This window comes from Lepus europaeus, chromosome 6, assembly GCF_033115175.1.
Source record: "Lepus europaeus isolate LE1 chromosome 6, mLepTim1.pri, whole genome shotgun sequence".
In the NCBI taxonomy this organism is placed as follows: domain Eukaryota; kingdom Metazoa; phylum Chordata; class Mammalia; order Lagomorpha; family Leporidae; genus Lepus; species Lepus europaeus.
This window is the reverse complement of record NC_084832.1, coordinates 80,570,517-80,589,737: the sequence shown is the minus strand read 5'-3', so window position 1 is coordinate 80,589,737 and position 19,221 is coordinate 80,570,517. Positions and strand designations below refer to the sequence as shown.

General features: G+C 45.7%; 1 protein-coding gene and 1 long non-coding RNA gene across 2 annotated transcripts; one reads left to right on the top strand and one right to left on the bottom strand.

Moving 5' to 3' along the window:
* The first annotated feature begins 12,297 nt into the window (after positions 1 to 12,297).
* On the top strand, positions 12,298 to 13,008 carry LOC133762130 (ubiquitin-conjugating enzyme E2 N-like). The gene has a single exon (XM_062195188.1). The coding sequence runs from the start codon at positions 12,430 to 12,432 to the stop codon at positions 13,006 to 13,008; it is 579 nt and encodes a 192-aa protein (XP_062051172.1). The 5' UTR covers positions 12,298 to 12,429.
* A 3,111-nt stretch (positions 13,009 to 16,119) lies between these two features.
* Positions 16,120 to 18,611, bottom strand: LOC133762388 (uncharacterized). Its single transcript, XR_009866274.1, has 3 exons — positions 18,545 to 18,611; positions 18,300 to 18,412; positions 16,120 to 16,935 (listed from the first exon to the last, which is right to left on the bottom strand). It is a non-coding gene; the product is annotated as an uncharacterized LOC133762388 (long non-coding RNA).
* Positions 18,612 to 19,221: the final 610 nt, after the last annotated feature.

Sequence of the window (19,221 nt, the reverse complement as noted above, 5' to 3'; positions counted from 1 at the left end):
TTGTGTTAGGAGGATTTCACGAGATGATGCAGGCAAAACTCCCTGCATTATGACTCCTTTCTCTTTTTTAAAGATTTATTTATTTATTTGAAAGTCAGAGTTACACAGAGAGAAGTGAGGCAGAGGAGAGAGAGCGAAAGAGAGGGAGAGAGAAGGAGAGAGAGAGAGAGGTCTTCCATCCAGTGGTTCACTCCCCAATTCGCCACAACGGCCGGAGCTGTGACAATCCAAAGCCAGGAGCCAGGAGCTTCTTCCGGGTCTCCCACACAGGTATAGGAGCCCAAGGACGTGGGCCATCTTCTACTGCTCTCCCAGGCCACAGCAGAGAGCTGGATGGGAAGTGGAGCAGCCGGGACTCAAACCAGCGCCCATATGGGATGCTGGCACTTCAGGCCAGAGCGTTAACCCACAGCACCACAGCACCGGCCCCCATTATGACTCCTTTGTTCCCTTTCCTCTTCTCCCTCCCTCTCGCTCTTCCAGGGCAGTGAAATGTAGTCTTGTTTTGCAGTCATGAATTGTGAAAAATGAAAAGTTGTCATCACAAAAGTACCAAAACCAATAAATGAGCTCTTCTTGTTTACTTATTCCTTTGTCCATGGAATGCAATTTCACTACCCCAGATATCCCAGTTGGAATTGGTTTGGGACTTCTGGTTCCTTCATGTAGTATCAACCATGTGCCAAGCTCCAGGGCAGAATGGATGAATGACATGGTCCTTAACCACAGGCGAATGAACACAGATGCAGATAATTTCAGCAGAGCAAAGGATTTGGGGTATATAGTGGAAGAGTGCTTTGTTTCCCTTGTGGGTGGAGTTGGAGGAACGAGGTTCCTAGCTAGATAAGTCTTCTAGAGAAAGTGGTGCCTTCTGTAGTGAGTGAATATTAAAATATCAACACATGAAAATTGTATATCAACAAAGTAACTTAGAGATAATTGGTGGTGGGTTCAATGCTAATAACGCTTTGCATAAGTTCTCTAGACATTTTTGAAGTGTCTATTTGTGAAACTCCACAGATGAGGAGATTCAATGCCTAAAAATGGACAAGAAAGGATTTCTTCCTCCAACTATCTTGAATTCTAATAGGCAAGCCAAACTCTGATCACAGTAGGTGACACTATGCTGGCAGGACTCCTACACGAAGGGTATACGGAAACTGCGTGGCCCCTCTTGTATAAGCTTCTTGGTTTTGAGCCACTAAATCATCTGAGTGGTCTCCCTTCTTAGAAGGTCTGTGTTGCCTTCCCGACCCTATACATGGAATACTGGGACTGCGAAATCTGCTCTTTGATGGGTGCCATTGACAAGTCTCTTTGTGAAGCTTGTAACAGTGCTCAACAGAGGAGTGCGGTGCTGTCCAGAGCATTGCCTGGGCAGTGGGTCCAGGCTGGGCAGTTTGCGGGAGAACGGTGGATGTGTGGAAGGAGGTTTCGGGTGCAGAAGTAACTTCTCAGGTGGGCTCCATCCCTCCGTCCCCCTCAACTTCTGCATGGGCTTTCTTTCCTCAGCCTCCTGTGAAATCCCAGGTTGATATTGCATGGGAGATTTGCTCCAGAGGGAAAGAGGGAAGTGAAGAAATCCCACATTTAGTGAGCACCTGCTGGAAGCCAGGCATGTCATGTTGAATGGTGACAGGGACCCTGGAGTTTGGCGTGATCTTTCTTCCATCTGGGGAAACTGGGGCTTGGAGGAATCTGTGGCTGGAATCAAGGCTGGACTCCACTCACACACTCTGCTTTCTGTGCACCTGTATTCAATGCCTGAGAAATCAGCCAGCCAGTGAAAGGTGAGTATCAGCCATTCTCTACTCATGATGGCACGTGGTGTAAGCTTCAGCTTTATACTCAATCCAACACAGATGTGTCCTGGCGTACAATGCAATGTGTTTGTGGATGCTAAGAATAAACAGTGTTCAAGGTCAGCTTACGTTTGCCAGGGAGTGACTCAAAGAGGAGGCAAGGGAGAGTGGGGGCACTCAGAGAGCCCTGGGAGCTGACGGTGGCCGCCCTGCTGTGCAGCGTGTGGACCCCAGGAGGAGACTGGGGAGAGGACTGCTGGGAAGGAGCTGAACTGCTCATGGCACAATTCCTGGGGGAGGCAGTGGGGAGCCACGGAGACCCAGCCATGTAGGAGCAAAGGGTTAGGGGCACAAACTCTGTAACACACAGCCTGAGCCAAGCCTTGGCTGCACCACTTTCTAGTCCTGCAGCTGTGGGACTCCCACATTAGTGATGAAAGTGCAGGTGTGATTGTATGCGTGTTGTCATGATGACCCAGCCCTTCATGGGTTACTCACACCTCCTCGCTCTGTGAGCAGGTGGCTGGACAGGATGGGGGAAGGCAGCTGGGTGCATTTAGACTTTCTTTTAATGTACATTGAATTATATGCCAAGCCATTAGCTTGCTGCATGTTTCCTTCAAGTTCATGTGTAGGTAGTGGCTCTACTCTTCTGGTCGCACCCGCCAGAGTGTGATGGTCGGAGGAGCTGGGTGCTATTTTCCTGGCTATTGTATGTCCTCTCCTGGCTGGCGTTATCCCCCTGGGCCCAATAGGCTTGTGGCCACAGGGGTTGCAGGGACCAAAGAGAGACAAGCATCAGGAGCAGTCGGCACCTGCAGTCTAGCGCTCAAGTCTTTGAAGCGCTGCAGAGCAACTTTCCTGAGTCTGCTTCTCTGGAAATTTGTCATGTGCGTGTTCCGGCTGCAGCCTTTTCGCTGGCTGAGAGGGGAGGGAGAGGATGGAAGAGGGAGAGTTGGAGGAGGAGGGGTGGGAGGCAGAGAGGGAAAGTGCCAGATAACATCTGCACATGGAGTTTTCCGGGCTCTCTTGGTCCTTAAGGCTAGCCAGACCCTCTTTGCCTGGCCTGTGGCCTGCTATGGTTCTAGGCCAGGCTTCTCAGGATCTCCCACGTTAAGCTGGCTGCCAGTGATTTAAGACTGCGTTATCTCCTGATGAAAGGAGGCCAGAGACCCGCCTGGTTGCCTTGCAGGGCTTGCTCAGCCCTGGGACCCATCTATTTTTGCAGGATCCTTGCATGGGCCAAGTTCTGTGCCAAGCCCCAGGTACAGTGCTGGCGAGCTAGAGAGCCCCCTGCTTCCAACCCTGGCCTCCTCTGCCATGGAGCTAGTACTGCTCTCTGCCTCGCTTGAGTTCCTGAGACCCTAGAGTGTCTTGATCAGAGAGAATAGGATGACCCCAGCTTCCTCAGTTGTCAGGTTTGCTTCATCTTCTCTGGTGCTCCCATCCCACCCCTACCCAGACAGCTCATCATTTGTAAATACTTCAATAGTGATTCAAAGCAATAAAGATGCTTAGAAAGGAGCCATGCATTGTCTTGCCTGAAAATGAGCAATAATCCTCCAATAGCATTCCACACCCAGTCCATGTTCACATTTGCTGATTGCAGTTTGCTTACTTGAGTAGGGATCAGCATAAGGTCCATGCACTGGGATATGTGCCTTGAGTATCTTGAAAGCTACAGAGTCTCCTCGCCATGCCTCTCATTCTGGCTCTCAGAAACTGAGTTGCTTCTCCCTTAGTGTCCCTCACAGGTGGGCTTCGCTGATGGGGTTCCTGTGGTGACCTTTGACATGCTCTCCCAGGGCAGGTATTGTGGTATAACAGGTTAAAGCGATGCCGACATCCTATATTGGAGCCCAGATTTTTAAGTCCTAGCTGCTCCACTTCTGACCCAGTTCCCTGCTAATGCACCTGGGAAGCAATAAATGATGGCCCAAGTTCTTGGGTCCCTTTCATACCAATGGGAGACCTGGATGGAGTTCCAGGCTCCTGGCTTTAGCCTGATCCAGTCCCAGCCATGACTGGCATTTGGAGAGCGAACCAACAAATGGAAGACCTCTGTCTCTTTCTCTCTCTCTCCCTCTGTCACTCTGCCTTTCAAAGCAATCAACCAGTTTTTAAAAAGTGTGTGTGTGTGTGTGCACATGACTGGAAGACTTCTTTGGAGGTGGTGCCTCTTTGCACTCTGGGAAGTATGTTTGCCTGTGTGACCTGGCCCCATCCATTCATGTGGAAGTGCCAACAGTGCTGCTCTAATTCATTCACCCCATCTGCATCTCTTAGCTGCAATTACACAAACTAAAGCCTCCCTCATCCTCAACTCCTGGGTCCAGATCATATAGAGAATGAGGCTCAAATGCTTGACCTTTCCCTTGATTTACCAGCTCAGAAATTAGTAAAGATTTGGTTCCTTAGCATCATTCAAAGATATCAAATAAGAGAATCTTCAGAAGTCTCCCTTTGCTCTGCTTTTCAAGTAAATAAATAATCTTTAAATTTTTAAAAATTATTTTTCATTTTTGTTTGAAAGAGAGACAGTCTCTCTCTCTCTCTCTCTCTCTCTCTCTCACAGACACACACACACACAAACACACACACTGCACTCAGATCTTCCACTTCACTCTCCAGATACTCACAGCAGCCAGGGCTGGGCAAGGTGGAAGGCAGGAGCCTAGAATGCGAACCTGGTCTCCCATGTGCATGGCAGAAACTCCATCACATCTGCTGCTTCTCAGGATGTGCATTAACCAGAAACTGGAATGGGAATCAGAGCCGAGAGTTGAACCCAGGGATTCATGTGGGTTCTGATATGGGATGCAGCATCCCAAGTGGCATCTTGAGACCTTGTTAGCTTTTTTGTTTTCTGGTATGAGAAAATATGGTTTTCTGTCCCAGACCCGCATCCAAGGATGAGTGGTTGCTTTGAGTGGGGAATGCAGTGTAGATAGCTGGAGCTGAGTATTGGGCCGCGCCTCTGGTGCATCATCATTTGGAAGGCTTTCAGGCTGGGAAATGCCCATTCTTTACTAAAGATAAAACTTATCATAAGATGTTACTCTGGGGGGCCAGTGCTGTGGCATAGTAGGTTAAGCCTCTGCCTGTGGTGCTGGAGTCCCATATGGGTGCCAATTTGAGTAACAGCTGCTCCACTTCCTACCCAGCTCCCTGCTGATGGCCTGGGAAAGCAGTAGAAGATGGCCCAAGGGCTTGGGCCCTGCACCCAAGTGGGAGACCTAGAAGAAACTCCTGGCTCCTGGCTTCGGATTGGCCCAGCTCTGGCCGTTGCAACCATTTGGGAAGTGGACAAGCAGATGGAAGACCTCTCTGTCTCTCCCCTTCTCTGTGTCTGTAACTCTGACTCTCAAATTAAAAAAAAAAAATGGGACTCTGATGCTTCAGTTCAGACGCAGGATTACAGAAATATACTGAGCTTCCTCCACCTACCAGTCTCAACCACAGGGAAAAATTCTCCAATACATCAACACAGTTACTCATTTGATTTGCCCTACTATGCACAGAAGACCATCCCAGAGCAACACTATTGAGGAACACCATGATGGCTGCAAACCCCATGAGACTTGCTTTGCAGTTCTCTGTCCCTAGAGTCTAGACCACAGAGCACCAGCAGTCACACAATGATGCTGTCCAGTCACTTGCAATCCCTCCTGTCTGGGTGGCTGCACACTGGGGCTCATTGCTTTCCTTTCCCTTTCAGATTATAGGCATTGTTTTTTGATCTAATTTTGCTTTGCAATTATGCTTTGCAATTATGCACAATTCTACTGGTTCCCAAATAAAATCTATAAAACTTGGCACATTCAAAAGTCTGTTACCTCAGTGTCTGTTAGCTGAGAGAGAGAGAGAGAGAGAGATTGAGTGAGATCTTCTATCCACTATTTCACTACCCAGATGGCCACAATGGCCAGGGTTGGGCCAGGCCAAAGTCAGAATCCAGGAGCTTCTTCCAGGTCTCCTACACGAGCGGCAGGGACCCAAGCATTTGGACCATCTTCCACTGCTTTCCCAGGCCATTAGCAGGGAGCTGGATTAGAAGTGGAGCAGCTGGGATGTGAACCGGTGCCCATATAGGATGCTGGCACCACAGGCAGCGGCTTTACCTGCTATGTCATATGCCCCACTTCCATATATTTTTATGAGAGCTTTATTGAGATAAAATTTACTTATCATAAAATTCATCCTTTAAAAAAGTGTGTTTGCAGTGGGGGTTGTTGTGGGGTGGGTGTAGGGGATCGGCCTCAACATTTGGCCTAGCAGTGTAAGTGTCCATATTCCAATTGGAATGCCTCAGTTAAATTCCTGGCTCCAGCTTCGGACTTCCGCTTCCTGTTAATGCAGACTCTGAGAGGCAGCGGGGATGACTCAAGTGGCTGGGTCCCTGCCACCCCTGTGGGAGACCCAGATTGAGTTCTAGGCTCCCACTTTGGCCCCAGCACAGTCCCAGCTGTTGTGGGCATTTGGGAAGTGAACTAGCAGATTGGAACTCTCTGTCTGTCTGTGTTTGCCTCACAAATTGAAAGTAAATAAATAAATAATGTGTGTGTGTGTCTTCTTAAACAGCAGTATATAACAAATGCTTTGCTCTATCTTGCTTGTTGCACTAATAGTTCCTAAAGATTCCCCCGTTAGTATATAGAGATCATTCTCATTCATTTGCACATTTGCATTGCGTAAAAGTACCATAACGTGTTCAGGCAGTGCCCTGTTGATGGACACATGTGGAACATTTTCAGATTTTTGCTCTTACAAATAATGTATACACATTTTAGTATTTTGGCCAATGCATCTGTGGTACAAATTTGTAGAAGGGAAATTGCTGGATCAAAGGGTAGATGTGTTCCTAATTTTTCTAGACATTGCCCAGTTCCCTCCCCACTGCACATAGATAAGGCTGGTGACCTCACGTCCTTACCGGCTTTGTATATTGTCAAATGACTTCATCTTTGCCAAGCAGCTAGCAGAGGTGGTGTATCTTGGTGTGACTTCTTGTTGGATTTCTTTCCAGAAGAATGGATTACGCCTGGGAATTAAGCACGATTTGCATTGCCTTTCTGTATTGTGTCTTAATTGACCATCCATTTTCCTACAGTTTGTAAATCACTCTCTGATATGGGCATAAAGATCTTTCCTAACTTGTCAGTTTTCTCAGCTTGTAATGTCATGGAAAAAAGTATTTTGGGGGCCGGCACCATGGCACAGTGGGTTAGAGTCCCAGACTGCAGCTCCGGCATCCCATATGGGTGTTCGTTCGAGTCCCGGCTGCTCCACTTCCAATCCAGCTCTCTGCTAATGCTCCTAGGAAAGCAACAGAGGATGGCCCAAGTCCTTGGGACCCTGCATCTACATGAGAGGCCTGGAAGAAGCTCCTGGCTTCAGCCTGGCCTTGCTATAGCCATTGTGGCCATTTAGAGAGTGAACCAGTGGCTGGAAGCTCGCTCGCTCTCTCTCTCTCTCTCTCCTTCCTTCTCTCTGTAACTCTGCCTTCAAATAAATAATAAATTAATCTTTTAAAAATAAATATAGTTGCATCTATTTATGGATTTTTGTCTTCCTGTGCATTGGTTCGTCTATCCTTGGGTCAATATTCAACAGTTTTAACTGCAGAAACTTTGTTATACATTTGAATGTGAGACCATCCCTTATTCCTTCCATTGCTGTTCTTTTCCAGGATTTTCCTTGTTCGTGCTTGTGTGCAATCATATTTTTTAAGTTTTCAGAAGGATTTATCTTAGTGCAATAAAAGTGTGTAGAGCCTGAATTTGTTTGGATCCTCATTCAAAACAATCATTTTTGAAAACGTTCAGGGGCAGGTATTCGGCACAGAGAAAGCCACTGCTTGGGACACCCATATCCTATATCAGAGTCCTTGGAATTTCGATTCAGTTTCTTGCTAATGCACATCCTGTGAGGCATCATAAGATGGCCCAAGTATGTGGGTTCCTTCCACCCATGTGGGAGCCCCACATGTAATTCCTGGCTCCTGGCTTCAGCCTGGCCTAGCCCTGGCTGCAGTGGGCATTTGGGGAGTAAACAAGTGGAATGCAAGAGCTCTCTCTCTGTCTCTCCGCCTTTCAAAAAACAAATAAATAAATATTTAAAGCAATAAAAATAAAGGTTTGTATCAAAGTCAAAGAAATGTCCATACTGACCATTTATTTGATGAAATTAAGGAATTGCCATTTTTTGGTGTGTTTGATAATAGCATTGAGGTGTGTGTGTGTGTGTGTGTTTAGCCCTTATCTTTTAGAGACACATAGCAAAGTGGTCACAAATTGAGTCATGATTTACATTTGCTTCTAAGTAATCCTGGTGGGAGGCTGAGGGGAAGATACAAACGACACAAGATCGGCCATAAATTGATCATTATTGAAGCTGGGTAATGAGTACCTGGGGCTCATCTCACCATTCTATTTACCTTCACGTGCATTTAAAATTTCCCACAATAAAAAGCTTTAAAAAAGAGAAAGGGGATTTAAGTTCTGAAGGTTTTGGAATATGAAGCAATAGAGGACTTTTCTTATCAGATTTAGCCAGGAGTGGGTGCTTTGCACAAGGACCTTTGCAGGCAGACAAGGGCACAATGGGAAGAAAATCCTTGCCATAGTTGCCAAGGACGAATCTGGCTCAGAGCCAGGGAGACCTGCTGACACTTCTCTCCATTAAACATTTACCTGGGACTGACCTATATCCTTCAAGCAGACTTAAAGGTCCCACCTAGGTGTGCCCAGATTGATGTGCCGGCTGAGTTCCGAAAAGTTGGGTTTAGATTTTGTGTTTCGTAACTGCTAGCACACCACCCTGCTTGTTTCAGGTCTCCTCCGAAATTTCCTAAGTGTTTCCAGAGAAATATGCTATCAATGTCACCTGTGGACTTCTTTTTCACTTAAGCAATGTGTCTTCTAGGTTGCAGACAATAGCTTCTGTAAGTTGCCCAATCCATATTCAGGCATTCAGTAAGGCGAATACTGAAACCAGCGCTTGGGCCTTCTGCCTGGTGGACTCTGGGGAGTTTGTAGGCTGAGGACTGGAGGCGGGGGCTTTGCTCATCAGGAGTCGTGGCTTTCCAAGTCCTTTTCAGAGCGTAAAAGATTGTGTGAGAAAAACAAACCCATGGATAGGCCTGGGGAGATGGGGTTATGGAAGGGCTCCTTTTAAAATTCAACACTGGGTTCGTGTATTACCTGTTAAATATTAATAGGTTTAGCTATTTTGAAAAAAGCATCCCTATATTGACTGAAGGCAAAGATAGAGGTACAGGTGCTGTGACCCAGAAATCCAGCTTCAGAGAATTGTGTGCGCAGTACATACACCTGGACACAAGTACAAAAGGTACGTCAACAAGATTGTTCACAGCAGCCAAGGACCACAAGCGATGCAAATGTGCAGCAGCAGCTCAGTGCACCTCTGCTGTGAAGAGTGATGTCTCAGCTAACACACAGCAGCGAGGGTGAATAAACCACAGCTACGCGCATTAACATGGATGAGTACTGCCAAAGTGCTGTGGATAGAAAGAAGCAAGATAGGCAAGAACACATCCATTTTATTTATAAATTGCTGCTAAAGATGCATACCTAGGTGGTTTTTAAAAAATATTTTATTTACTCAAGATGTAGAGCCACAGACAGAGGTAGGGAGAGACAGAGAGAAAAGTCTTCTATCTGCTAGTTTACTCCCCGGGTGATCGCAACAGCCGGAGCTGAGCTGGTCTGAAGCCAGGAGCCAGGAGCTTCTTCCAGGTCTCCCACACTGGTTCAGAAGCCCAAGAACCTGGGCCATCTTCTATTGATTTCCCAGGCCGTAGCAGAGAGCTGGATCAGAAGTGGAAGAGCTGGGACTTGAACTGGCATCCATATGGTGCCGCAGCTGGAGGCTTAGCCCAATACACCACAGCACCAGCTGCCTCATAGGTGTTAAAATTACCACAGACACAGGGGAAAATAGAAAGGTGTCGAACTTTGCAATCAACTCTAAAGAATGTGATCATCATAGAAGACAGGATGGGGGCTATCGTGATGGGCAGGGAGCTACATGGGAAAAGACTCGGAGGAATATCTGGGTCTGGAAATGTTCTATTTGTTGAACTAAATGGTGAACGCACAGGCATGCAATAAACATTATTTATTAAAATGAACATTGGTTATATGTACTTTTAAAAAAGATTTATTTATTTGAAAGAGCCAGAGAGAGAGAGACAGCAAGAGAGAGAGATCTTCCACCCACTGATTCACTCCCCAGATGGCCGCAACAGCAACGTCCAGGCCAAAGCCAGGAGCCTGGAACTCCATCTGGGTCTCCCACGTGGGTTCAGGGTCCCAATCACCTGGATCATATTCCACTGCTTTCTTTGGCACATTAGCAGAGAGCTGGAAAGAGAGTGGAGCAGCCGGGACTAAAACTGCTGCTGCTGTGGTATGCCATTGTCGTAGATGGGGAACCTAGCCTGCCGCACCACAACCACCAGCCCCTGGCTGTATGCGTTTTTCCAGGTGTTCTACATTTCTCATTTTGAAAAGCCAAAACGGGAGGGAGTGGCATGTGGCCTAACATTCAAGACTCTCATGTCCCACATCAGAGAGCCTGGGTTCAATACTGGCTTCTGGCTCCTGACTCCAGCTGCCTGCTACTGCAGACCCTGGGCGGTCACAGTGATGGCTTGAGTGGCGGGGTCCCTGCTACCCACACAGGAGACCTGGATTTGGTGCTCTCTTGTGCCAAATGGAATTAAAAGGTTAAAAGCTTAACAGGTTTCAAAAGAGTAAAACATTAAAGATAATGAAAGGGCTTTAAAAATTTATGGGAAACATGATTTTTGGTGTTGTCTTTAAATGAAAATATATCGTGTAATTATTTGTCAGATCGCAAACTGCTGAATCATGTAACTCACACTTCAGCAGGACATGCTGCAGAAGCAACAGCTAGACAGGAGTGTGGCAGGGCTTTGCACTGAATCACGGTTTGAAAACACACATTGGTGTGTACGGGTTAAATCGTTCTTTGTGAAGGGAAAACATAAAATGGAGAAATGAGCAGCTGATGGGGAAAGAGGGAGATAGTTTTTTAAAAAACCCTTAAGTATATTGCTCTCTGCGCTTGGAAGGAAACTCCGCTTTTATTCAGTAAGTGTATGTAGTACGGCAAGCAGAGGGGACTTCTGGGTAAGGAGAGGAAGTGGAGTCACTGCTACGGCCGGTGTGGCCTCCAGAGGCCCCTCTGGGTTGGCGCTGCTCCCGGTAGCTCTGGAGGCGCTCTCAAGAATCAGACTGCCCCAGCTACCATGCAGTTGGAAACCTGTGGAGGCCGCGTTCCTAGTTTTTACATATATTAATACAGTCTGTAGCCTCTACATCAAGGGTAATTGCAGAGAGTCACGTGTCATGTACTTGGGGCTGGGGCTGGGGAAGAGAGCAGCTCACAGACACACCACCGCATTGTCAGCACAAGTAACTGAGGACAGGGAATGAGCGAACGGGGCTGGGAACAGTAGACTGGCTTCAGCACTCGTACTGGGCTGGCCGCTTTTGCGTGTAACCTCATACGCTAGGACTGGCATAGCGTGGGCAGCCGTGGAATGATGGCCTGCGTCCTCTGGCACAGATGAGGAAACTGGCGTTCAGAGCAGTAAAGGAACCTGAGCAACTAAGTCACAGAACCCAGGGAAAAGTGCTCATTGCAACCCAAACTGCGAATTGTGGGGTAGGCGTTCTGGCAGAGAGCATTAGGTCACAGTTTAGAATGCTTGCAGTGCCATATCAGAGTGCCTGCGATTGCGTATCACCTCTGCTTCTGATCCAGCTCTCTGCTAATGCGCCTGGGAGGCAGTGGAGGATGGCCCACCCACGTGACACACCCAGATGGAGTTCCTGGCTCCTGGCTCCGGCCTGGTCCAGCCTTGGCTCCTGCAGACGTTTGAGGAGTAAACTAGTGGACGGAAGAATCTCTCTTTCTTTCTGCCAGTTATTCTGCTTTTTAAACAAACAAATGAATAAAAATTTTTAAAAAGAAGTATTAGTGGAGATGAAAAATTAATTTAAAAATGTGAATTGCAATAATAGACAAAGTATCAAGGAAACAAATCTGCTTTAATGAATATATATTTTTTAAAAGATTTATTTTATTTATTTTAAAGACAGAGTTACAGAGAGAGGTGGAGAAGAGAGGTCTTCCATCCACTGGTTCACTCCCCAGATGGCCGGAGCTGCACCGATCTGAAGCCGGGAGCTTCTTCCGGGTCTCCCACGTGGGTGCAGGGGCCCAAGGACTTGAGCCATGCTCTACTGCTTTCCCAGGCCACAGCAGAAAGCTGGATTGGAAGAGGAGCAGACAAGATTGGAACCTGAGCCCATATGGGATGTTGGCGCTTCAGGCCAGAGCTTTAACCCACTACCCCACAGCGCCGGCCCCTGAATATATTTATTTTAAATCAAGACTAAACACTTAGCTGAGGTAATCAAATATTTAAAATGTAATGCATTATGGTTCACCTGATTTTAAGACTTACTGTATAGTTATGATAATGAACAAGTATGTTATAGCAGCCCTCTGTTTCTACAATTTTGCTTTCTATGGTTTGAGTTCCCCACAGTCAACATCAGTCCAAAAATGTTAAATGGGGAACTCGGGATCTGACAAGATGACCGGGCTGCCCTGCAGGATCATCAAGGAAACCCAGTGTTTGCTGGCAGAACCAGTTCCTGGCATTAAAGCAGAACCAGATGAGAGCAATGCCCGCTATTTTCATGTGGTCATTGATGGCCCCCAGGATTTCCCCTTTGAGGGAGGGACTTTTAAACTTGAACTATTCTTTCCAGAAGAATACCCAATGGCAGCCCCTAAAGTATGTTTCATGACCAAAATTTATCATCCTAATGTAGACAAGTTGGGAAGAATGTGTTTAGATATTTTGAAAGATAAGTGGTCCCCAGCACTGCAGATCCGCACAGTTCTGCTATGGATCCAGGCTTTGTTAAGTGCTCCCAGTCCAGATGATCCATTAGCAAATGATGTAGCAGAGCAGTGGAAGACCAACGAAGCCCAAGCCATAGAAACAGCAGAGCACGGACTAGGCTATATGCATGAACAATATTTAAATCGATCTGATCGAATGCATCACTTCTCCTGTTCTGCCAAGACTTCTTCCTTTTTGTTTGCATTTAACGGACACAGTCTTAGAAATATTACAGAATAAGAGCCCAGACATCTTCAGTCTTTGGTGATTAAATGCGCATTAGCAAATCTATGTCTTGTCCTAATTCACTGTTGTAAAGCATGAACAGAGGCTAGAAGTATCATCTGGATTGTTGTGGAAACGTTTAAAAGCAGTAGCCCCTCTGCTTTTATTCATTTCCCCTATCATGGATTAAGTATAGAGCACTGTGAATGCAGGTAGTTGTCAGGGTTAGCTGCAGGGGTGTGGGTGTTTTTCTTTATTTTATTTTATTTTATTTTTGAGGGGGGAGGTAAGTTTTATTTTAATTTTATGGGCTCTTCCCCCCCTTTTTATGGTGATCTAATTGCATTGGTTAAAAGCAGCTAACCAATTCTTTAGAATATGCTCTCTAGCCAAGTCTAACAATTTAGACTCTGTAGATGGACAAGCTTGATTGTTTGAACCAAAATGGAAACATCAAACAAACATCACAGCCCTCACTAATAACATTGTGACTTTGCTGTCAAGTATAGATTTCCCCCCTTCAAAACAGCTTGTGACTATTTTGTATGGCTTGTCTGGAAACTTCTGTAAATCTTATGTTTTAGTAAAATATTTTTTGTTATTCTACTTTGCCATTGTACAGTTTATTTTACTGTGTTTATTTCATTTTCCCAACGTGACAATTGTATTTAAAAATTAAAGCTCTGATGGAACATTCTGTTTTGGTTTTCACCATCTGATAAATTGAATGGCAAAAGGTAGATTTTGACAGTTTTTTTTCATTGATGCAAATTTTGTTACAGCATTCTCGAATGGAGTATTTATAAACTAGCCCTGAGCATGCATAAAGTATCAGTATCTGACTTTTTTTTACCTCCTAGAAATTTGAAATAAATATGTTAGTGTTGTCTGATTAGTTAGGTCATTGGTGTCTTGCCACGATATTTGAAAATTACCAATACAGGACAGTCACAGCAAAGTTTTCATGTGTTACAACATATTTTTGCCTTGGATTTGGGTTATGACCTTTTTCTTGATTCTTGTCTGAAAACTGCCTGCTGGTGTGTGTTATTGGGAAATACCAATCTGATAATCATCTGGGGTTTGCGGAGGCATTTGTGAGTCTTCCTGACAGGCCTGGTGCACAGATCTCAAGCACACCACCTGCATAAGTGTTATCAGGCGGCTTCTTCGTTTGAGAGCATCAGATACTCAGTTAATGATTCTTTCATCTTTCTGGTTGTTGCTGTGGGAACTTTTATTCTTTAATTTGGAGTTCATTGATTCTTTTTCTTCATCAACCGAGTTCTTCCCCTCACAAAAGTGTTCTTTCCCACCTCTCTTCCTATCTAATTCTTCATTCTTGGTAGTATGAAGTCATAAACATAGCAAGCCATAAATATGTAAACTTGGAACCTTTTTCTCTTGCAGTTTAAGGTAATGGATATTGTAGCCCATTTGGATTTTCTTCATTCCTATTCTCGTAACGTTTGGAATTTCTTCAGAATGTAGTGTAGTTTATTGTGATCTTATGTAATATGAAGAATTATCTATTAAAATTATATTTTCAACATAAAAAAATTAAATGGAAAGTTCCAGAAATAAATAGTTCATAGGTTTAAAGTAACTTTTACTATAATATATTGCTATGATTGTTCAATTTTTATTAGTTATTGTTAATCTCTTATTGTGTCTAATTTATAATTAAATTAAATCTTATCATTGGTATATATGTATAGGAAAAGCACTATGTAGATGGATAGATACGGTTGGTGCTATCTGCAGTTTCAAGGATGATGCATGGCGGGAGGTGGGGGGGTCTTGGAACGGATCTGCCAGGATAAAGAGGCCTACTGTGCTGGTAGACACCTAGAGAGGCAGAACAAAAGAGAGAGCCCATATAAATATGCTCCACTGTTTTTCCAGAAAGGCACAATTCAGGGGCCGGTGTTGTGGTGTGTTGGGTAAAGCTGCCCTCTGCAATGCTGGTTCAAGCTCTGGGTGTTCCATTTCATATCCAGTTCCCTACTAATGGCCTGGGAAAAGCAGTGGAAAATGACCCAAGTGTTTGGGCCCCTGCACCTACTTGGGAGACCTGTATGAAGCTCCTGACTCCTTGCTTTGCCCTGGCCCAGCCCCAGCTATTGAGGTCATTTAAGGAGCGAACCAGTGGATGGAAGATCTCAATTTCTCTATCTCTCTGTAACTTTGTCTTTCAAATAAACAAACAAATCTTAAAAACAACAACAAACTTTTCATCATCACTTTGGATGATAACAGGATACTGCCTCCTTAATTCAAAAAAAAAAAAAAAAGGTGCAATTCAATGGAGCAGATATCTCCTTTTCTGAAAAATAATGCTAAAGCAATTGGATATCATAGAACAATAACTGAAAAGAACAATATGACTCTCACACCTTATATAAAATTTAATTTCAAATGGGTCAGATCTTTAAGTATAAAATGCAAAATTGTGAGATTTTTAGCACAACTAAAGCAAAAAGCAATGCCAACGCCAAAAGCTGGCATGGATGCAGAGAAGCTGGGTTACTCACACGTTGTCAGTGAAGATGGTAAAATGGTGCCACCACCCTGGAAAACATTTTGGCAGTTTCTTAAAAAGTAAAATATGCAACTACCATGTGACCCAGCAATTGTATTCCTGGACTGTAGGGAAGATTTATATTATACACACACACACACACACACACAACGTTCAGGAATGTTTATAACAACTTTGCAACCAACGTAGATGTCCTTCAGTGGGTGAACAAGTAAAACCATGGTACATTTATATTCAACAATAAAAAGGGGTAAATTACTCATACTCAGAACAACTTAGATGAGTCACCAGACAGTTATGCAGAGTGAAAGATGCCAATCCCCCAAAGCTTCATGCTACAGGGATTCCACTCACATAGGATTCTTGCATGAGAAATTCTAGAAATGGAGAGCAGATGAGTGGGTTCTGGGGATGAAGGTGGGCTGGGAACTGGAGGGAAGTAGTTATGGTAATTAAGACTGCTTCTAATTTTTTTTTTAAGATTTGTTTTATTTATTTGAAAGGCAGTGTTACAGAGAAAGGTGTTCCATCTACTAGTTCACTACCCAAATGGCTGCAATGGCCAGGGCTGGGTGAGACCAAAGCCAAGAGCCAGCAGCTTCTTCCAGGTCTCCCCCGTGGGTGCAGGGGCCCAGGTACATTAGCAGGGAGCTGGATCAGAAGTGGAGCAGCTGGAACTCGAACCGGTGTCCATATGGAATGCCGACGCTGCAGACAGTGGCTTAACCTGCTATACCACAGCACTGTCCCCAGGGCTGCTTCTTAGGCAAATGACTTACCTTGCCTATTTACCATTTTCCTGGCTTCGATGGTGTTCTACGGTTCAGTCTTTGACTAAAACATGTCTTCAATCAAAAGTAAATTTAAGACTTTTGTTAGATGAACATATTAAGGAAAATCTTTGTTGTCACCCAATGTTATAAACCAACCCAACCAACTTCAAAATTAAAGTCTAGAGCAATGAGCTATGTTGACCACTGAATGTTTTCATTTCTTCTAAGCACAAGTTCTGAAATATTTTAGTCCTGGACCCCTTTATACTCAAGTTATTGAAGACTCCAAGGAGCTTTGTTTGCATGGTATGTCATCCATCCATTTTTACTGTATTAGAGACAAAACAGAGAAATTTTTAATATATTGATTTATGAGCTTAAAGATAAGAGTAATAAATCTTTCAAGTATTGACATATAGATTATTTTAAAAATTATTTTCCAAAGCAGCAAAACATTTAGTGAAAAGAGAAGCACTACTTTTCATTTTTGTAAATGTCCTTAATGTCTTGCTTTCTCCTTTGCAAACCTCTCTGGAACAGATCTCCATGCTGGGTTCTCTCATCTGCTTCGCCTCTGCTGCTGTGGCTGAAGTGTGGAAGAAAGCTCAGCATCACACAGATTTTCAGCTGAAAAAGGGAGAACTTTAGGGAGCTCCTGAGAGCCTCTGGATCCTCCCCCCTCACACACAAGACCCTCAGACCACACACTGAGAACTGCCAAGCTAACGGATTTCCTCAGCTTTAGGGCAAGTTTTTCTTTCCTTAAGATTACAGAAGTCGCAAAAAGCTGGACTTTTTGTTTGAGTCTTTGGTGCTTTTGGAAACCTCAGGAAACACTTGATTGAAAATAGGATGAGGAGGGCTGACAGTGTCTCCAGAGTGCTTTGGGGGTGGAGGGTGGGGTGGCGGTGGCTGCTGTTGGTGTTGTTTTTTTCTCTTAAAGGAAACTCTGAAGACAAAGTCTGTGTGGGCTCAGAAGGCTCCGGCATTTGGCTGGACCAGCCCGGAGCCCTTGGGGACACCCAGGTGATGCAGCCCTGGGAAAACGGGGCGTTTGCAGCAGCTGGGTAAAAGCAGCGTCCATGGGAGCTTTCCATTTAACGAGATTAGTCTTGCCTTTCCCTCGTCTTTATTTCGCTGTCTGCGGGCCACCTCTTGGCTCTCATGGTAATGTGATTAGCCGGCCTGTGGCCCACACCAGGACCACTGTCACAAAGCTCTCTGCTTCCCTGAGCGTACCATCTTGTGTTTACAGTCACGGGGGGCATTGTTAACGCTGGGATTCAAATAGAATGGGATATTTACGACACCCTCCTGCCTCCCCCACTCCCATAAAAGTCGATTCAGGGAGACATTTAGGGAAGACATGGACAGAAGACAGATGTGCTGCCTTCCCCAGATGCTGGGGGCCTGGATTGCTGTGCTTATGTAATGACTTTTTATGGCTCCTCGCAAATGCCTTTTTGGACTTTTAAAAAGGTGCCAGAATCAAATACAGGCAATTACGGCGAACGTTCTTTAAGGAACCGCACCGGACTCTCGGGCTAGCTCAGGATCCTCGGGCAGAGGATGTGGAGTAAGTCCGCGTCCCTCTCCCGCTCGGCAGAGGTAACCGTGGCTTCCTCGGGAGGATACCCAAGGCCGAGCATGGACCCACAAAAAGCGGTGCTGTCTTCCTCGGACAAGTGTCGCTCCGTAAGCCTTTAAAGCCTCCATAACGGTTTTAAAGGCAATTGATAGAACTGCAGCAAGAAGAACAATAAACGAACGGAGAATGTGGACTCGCCCCCTTACACTTCTGGTGCGAGGCCACGCATCCCAAGTGCTCTGAAAGACAAACCTGACGTTAGTGGTTTTGATCGTTTAGGCTACGTTGAACACATAGTGTCCAGGACAGGTAGGGTTTTCCTGTCCTCACTGCTGTATTTTTCCCATCAAGTTGCGGCTGCACTGGGCTCACATTACAGATGGTTGGCTCGCATTTAACTCACTCGATTCGATCCCAGCACGCAGGGTCAGCGCTGTGCACTGGCCCTGGGGGGGCCTGTGGGAGAGGACGGGTGCTCCGCGGAGGTCTCTCGCCGCCGCTTCTCCCTTTCAGGGCCTGCAGCCAGCGGAGAAGAGAATCTGTGATGGACAGCAATGTGGCCCCGAGAGGGCGGAGTCCGGGAGGAAATGGGGCCCTAGCACAGTCCTCGCCATGGGCTTCTGAGGACCAGTGCAGCCGTCTTCTCACCTCTGCACGGGCTGGATGCCCTCGGTCTCAAACAATCTTTTCCGGGCTCCTACCTTGGCTATGTGTGCTACTGGTGTGCTGGTAAGTGTTTAGCAAGCCGCTCCTGGGAACAGAAAATAAACAGTGGTTTGCAGTGTTTGCCACCCGCGTGGGGTAAACACTCCCGCCCTGGCTGATTTTGCTGACCTGGCACTGGGGAGAGAGGCAGCCCCTGAGTCCCTGGCAGCCAGGGCACTAGTCCAGCTCCTCTGTCTGTGCTTCCACTTCATTCTGCTTAAGTTGCAAATTAGATGCCCACATACTGATCTCTCCAGGGAGACTGAGCTTCAGGAAGTCAGAGAAAACCTCCTATCATCCTGCCATCATTTACAGAGCCTGGCACAGTACCCCACAATAGAAAAGTCCCCTGGAAATGCTCACCCAGTTGCGTTATTTTACTATTTTGTATTGTTGAGATTGTTACTGTTAGTCAACTAAAAAGATTCTTTAAATAAATGTATTTATTTTGAAATGAGGAGAGAGAGAGAGGAAGAGAGAGAGAGGAAGGGAGAGAGAGAGAGAGGAAGGGAGAGAGAGAGAGAGAGAGAACAAGCAAGAGCTCTCATATACTGGGTCCCCAATGCCTACAACACTGGGGTGGGGCTGGGTCGAAGGTAGGAGCCAGGAACTCAATTCTG

What these genes read in the sequence shown, in the direction of transcription:
- LOC133762130 (XM_062195188.1), top strand. Translation starts at nt 12,430, where the DNA reads ATGGGGAACTCGGGATCTGACAAGATGACCGGGCTGCCCTGCAGGATC.